The sequence below is a fragment of the Lipotes vexillifer genome, unplaced genomic scaffold (genome assembly GCF_000442215.2).
Source record: "Lipotes vexillifer unplaced genomic scaffold, Lipotes_vexillifer_v1.1 scaffold900, whole genome shotgun sequence".
Classification (NCBI taxonomy): domain Eukaryota; kingdom Metazoa; phylum Chordata; class Mammalia; order Artiodactyla; family Lipotidae; genus Lipotes; species Lipotes vexillifer.
Window position 1 is genome coordinate 187,236 of NW_006781896.1, and position 5,315 is coordinate 192,550.

Sequence of the window (5,315 nt, forward strand, 5' to 3'; positions counted from 1 at the left end):
CTCAGTGAGGTTCCCTGAATAGTCCCATCACAAAACAGCTGTAGCATGTCACCAATCACATTCCTTCTTATATCTTAATTTTGTATGCATGGCTTCATCTCGTTGCCAAGTGGTATGTTACTTTGGAGCAAAGTCCACCTCATATTCACTTCTGTATCGCCCAGAACACCTCACAACAGGTACACAGTACCATGATGCAAAAATTATGAGAAAAAACTTTGAAGTCAGATAGGCCTGCATTCAAATATCTGTGTGCCCTTAGATGAGTTTTTTAACTTTGCTAAGCTTTTTGCCCTGTGCTGTAAATGGGGTATTAATTCCTATTTTATTACAATTGTTATGAAGAGAAAATAAAAATTAAAATGTGGCATAGTACTGGAATTATCACTAGTACTAAACGCTTTCTAAATGAATCAGTGGACCAAGATATTAATCAAGTGTGAATGACTTATAAAACCCCATTTACAGATTTTTTTTGCTAATTGGAAGCCTTTATTTACCTAATCACAGTAGTAAAATAGTGTTTTCCCCTTTACTGTTTCACAGCCAGGACTTGGGTACAAGTCTGCATTATATCTCGGTTTCTCCCATGGAGGTTTGAGTTAGGCAGATGGTTTCATATCCTCTCTTCTGCCTAAGGAAGGAAAGTATGCAGTGAAGTCCATGGCCAAGAAACTGAGATCTTGAGGCTGAAGTAGTTGGAAACAATTATTTATATGGGTTGACTTATACCCTTTATTAGGAAAATTCAAAATTAATAATGTTTTGATGACCTTAAAAGCATTTAATTTCAATAACTAAATCCTAGCAAAGGAAAAGATCTTAATACAAGTGTTAGATCCTCTCTGTTATAAACATCATTGAGTTGAAATTAATGAAATATATTAAACAAACTAAACTGTAAGCCTCAGTTCTATTTAGGGATCAAAAAGTGTCCCCTCTTTTTCTAATCACACATAGACACACTTTCTTCTCAGTTTTATCCCTGTATTCTTTTAATGCAGATCACGGCTAAAGTCATATTGGGTGACTATGGGGTACTTATCCAATATCCCATATCTACTGTCAATTTAAAACACACCCTTCAGCTGGGTGTACTAATCCTGTAGCATTTATTTCTAATATCTTATGTAATGTTTTTTCTACTCCCTTAAGCTCTGAGTAGTTACACCATTAATATATGTGATGGTATCAGGGAGTTAGATAGAGAAGAGTATGGGTTCCATGTATCTTAAATGTGGATTAAAATCCATTTTTTTCCCACACCTGGTTTCTCTAAGATTAACTTCACTTCTTCTGAGGCTTTACATGGCCTCAGAAGTTGCTCATTCTAGAGCAACTCAGAAATTGACAGATTAATCACTCCGTGGGCTTTTTAAATGTTGCTGATTCTTCTCAGTGAAAGTCAACTCCTTATTCTGCATAATGTATTTGCTGAGCTCAGGAATTAACACCTGATTTGTTCAAGTTATATTTATATAACCTCCTCTTTGGTTCAAATGAAAAGATTGCCAAATTGTGGGAATGGACTACAGGGAATAGAAGGCAATCTAAATTATCTGATAGTGCCTGTAATGCAGAATTATTACTCCTTGCCCTCCTATCCCTCCAATTACCACAAACATTAAGATATAATGAATACACACAAGTTATAACAATAAAAAGCATTAAAAACAAAAATTAAAGCCAAAAGCAATAATCAGCTAAGGAGAAACAATGATTGAGTTTTGGGACTTCTCTGGTGGTGCAGTGGTAGAGAATCTGCCTTCCAATGCAAGGGATGCGGGTTCAATCCCTGGTCAGAAAACTAAGATCCCACATGCTGCTGGGCAACTAAGCCCTGTGCCACAACTACTGAGCTCGTGCACCACAATGGAATGCTGCAACTAAGACCCGACGCAGCCAAAAAAAATAATAAATAAATAAATATTTTTTAAAAATGATTGAGTTTCCTGTTATTATTTTGCAACCAATGGTCAATGAAAATCTTCAAGTTTCTTTCTTGATGTGTAATTTATTATGCTAGCTTCAGTTTCACACAAATTATCAATGTTAAGTAATATTTATAAAACAAATGTGTCAAGTTAAAAGAGAAGACTTTGTATCAGAACATATAACTGATAGGGATATGCCAGTTCCATTACCCTTGGTGCTGCTCTGTGTGAAATTAGAGTGGTAAATTTTGCACTATATCAGTTTTAAATCATCAAATACAAATTAATTTAAAAATATAATCTCTATTAAACATAGTGTTGCACCTATTCATTTTAACAAAAACTAACAGAAACAAATGCTAATATTTCTCCTAAAATGGCTGGTTTTGAGCCCACTCAAGTTTTTCTAAAACAAAAACACTGAAGAAGAAATTCAGTAGTACAAGTCTTGGGACAAACTTCATCACTACCACCTCCCCTTTTACAAAAGGAGCTCCTGACTTCTAAGTTTCAGCTAACACTAAAGCTCTCTGTTAACACAATTCTACAGCTTAAAAACACTACGTTTAGAGCTTCCCTGGTGGCGCAGTGGTTGAGAGTCCACCTGCCCATGCAGGGGACACGGGTTCGTGCCCTGGTCCGGGAGGATCCCACATGCTGTGGAGCGGCTGGGCCCGTGAGCCATGGCCGCTGAGCCTGCGCGTCCGGAGCCTGTGCTCCGCAACAGGAGATGCCACAACAGTGACAGGCCCACGTACCGCAAAAAAAAAAATAAATAAATAAAACACCACGTTTACACTCAAGGGGGATTTATAAATACCAATTTTTCATGAGTGCCACAACAGTGACAGGCCCACGTACCGCAAAAAAATAAATAAATAAATAAAACACCACGTTTACACTCAAGGGGGATTTATAAATACCAATTTTTCATGAGTGTGCAAACAGGTATGTTAATGTCATGGCAACCAAAAATGTATCGAGTTAAATACTTTGCTGGTAAATGACCTAGTGATTTTTCAAATACTATCTTTTTACACATCTGAGATAAACAGGCTGAGGAGTATTCTGTATAATAAAACAAATGTTAATGCCTGTAAATGGTTTAATAGTGACCTTCTGAGAGGTTTTCACAATTCTAAGATTGAATTGTGAAACACCAGTAGCTATACCAAACCATAGTGAATCCCACCCAAAATGACCTAGATGCTCCAGAAATAAGAATGCAATGAAAACCAGTGGGAAAAAGAAAATCTTAAATTGCAGCCACGGAAAGAATTAAATCACATCCTAAAAGAAGTAAACCCACAAATTATTTTCTTAGAGAAAATAGCCAGAACAAGGGACGAGAATATGCAATATAGGTAGGCCACCATCTTGCAGGAAAGAAACAATATTCTAGAAAGTGTGTCTTATTTTCTAACTTTCAGGACCAAATTAACTTTATTTTGTCATATTTTAATATAATGTAAAATTTCTCTGAGAATTTTATTTATGGAATTGTGAATGACATTCAATACTCTTGAAAGTAATTATAACTATAGGTCCAGCTAAATGGCTTTCAAAACAAAACATGATCACTCTAAAACACACAAACATATATGGTACCCTATACAGCACAATTTTCAGGGAACCAAAAATTAATGCAGATTTAAGAGGCATCACTGAGGCAGGAAAAGCAAAAGCTTAGAACATATTTTTCACCAAAAAAGAACATTTGAAAATGCCTGTATGGGTTGGCCAGCCAACCAAAATCTACTTTTAAAATTACTTTTTTTAGGAAAATGATTCTACACAAATTATATTGATTCCTTGACTACTAACACCTCAAACCTGAACCTTGGGGCTTTAGAAACACAAGGCATCAAAGCGTGTTTGCCCCATGGTTTTGTGCCTTTGTTCTTTTATAATCTCTTGTAATCTCCTACTTGTAAGTGCTCTCTCTTAGCATCAGTATGGGTATAGAGTTGGCAGAGAAACCTTATGGCCAAATTGTTCTTAGCCAAAATACAATGTTATTTTATGCAGTCCTAGAGAACTGGTTATAGGATCACAAATGGTGAACAGAAATATACTAATTGTTAAGGAAGTTTCTCCATTTCAGAGTGCTCATCCAGGAAACCATAAATACTTACCTCAGGAAGTGCTTCATTGTGCCTGTTTTGATTACCCAGGTGTTATACAAATGGTCCTCAAGTAATTGCTTCCAAATTTGCCTTTGTCAAAGTAAATGTAAGCTGTGGAAGAAATTAGATATATTTACTGTTAATGGAGCTGGAAATCCCAACCTCCAAATTTCTGCTTACCTTAGTAAGCAGATAAGGTGCTATGCACCCAGAACTTTACCAGCTGAACTGCCCACACAGCAATACAATTCAATGGATGGCAATTATAGCTAAAGCCTTTCACTTTATAATTACACAATTAGTCTCTTATTTTAAGTCACTTGCTGGAGAAATTGTTAGTTTCACGAGCAATCCCTTCAATAGTAAACTTTTCCTCTATTTTGGGTACTGTTCCTATATTTTGAAGAACAGTATTTGTATGAAAGATAAAAATGAAGAACCATTAAATTAACTATCCTGATTTCCAGATAGCAAATGTTCTTAAATCTGGCAGCCTCAACCTTCCAGAAGTACAACTCAAAAAATAGCTAAAAGCAACTGGTAATGTCTCTAAGCTAAAAAATAGCTGATAAAGAGCAAGTACTCCAAACAAATGAATGATATGCCCACGGCCCCATTTTGGGGGGCTCTGTGAATAAAACAGTGAAATTATATAATTGTTTAGCACATTTCAGTTTACAATATACTTTCACAAAATCCACTATATCAAGTTATTGGTCTTCCAACAAGGAAGGACACCAGAAGCTGCCTACAAAGCAGCAAATTAGTATGAGATGTGAAGAAACAGACTAGAGAAGAGAGAGTGGCTGGAAGAAATAGCAGAATGAAGTTACCTCATGAGAGAGAGACAAACGGAACACTAGCTGCAACAACAAGGTAAGGTACTAAATGTGTGGACAATGGCTCACGGCAGAGACACAATTACCCGCTAGAACAGCCCAGGGAATACGGAAACTTGGCCTAAACAAAAGCCAGTCTTTTTGCTTTTTTAAAAAATTGAGGTATAGATGATTTACAATATTACATAAGTTTCAGAGGTACAACATAGTGATTCACAATTTTTAAAGGTTGTACTCCATTTATACTTACTGTAAAATATTGGATATATTCCCTGTTCTATACAATATATCCTTGTAGCTTATTTATTATATATATAGTAGTTTGTATCTCTTAATCCCCTACTTGTCTCTTGCCCCTCCCCCATCCCTCACCCCACTGGTAACCACTAGCTTGTTCTCTATATCTGTGAGTCTGT

General features: G+C 36.2%; 1 protein-coding gene across 2 annotated transcripts in view; it reads right to left on the reverse strand.

The window, feature by feature from the left end:
• ELMOD1 (ELMO domain containing 1) overlaps window positions 1-4,174 on the reverse strand; it is a 68,463-nt gene extending 64,289 nt beyond the window's left edge. For both annotated transcript variants that reach the window (XM_007454857.1, XM_007454856.1), the window contains exon 1: window positions 4,070-4,174. In XM_007454857.1, the coding sequence (XP_007454919.1) occupies window positions 4,070-4,086 (17 nt within the window). In that variant the 5' untranslated portion in view covers window positions 4,087-4,174. The remainder of the gene's footprint in view (window positions 1-4,069) is intronic.
• Between the last annotated feature and the right edge of the window lie 1,141 nt (window positions 4,175-5,315).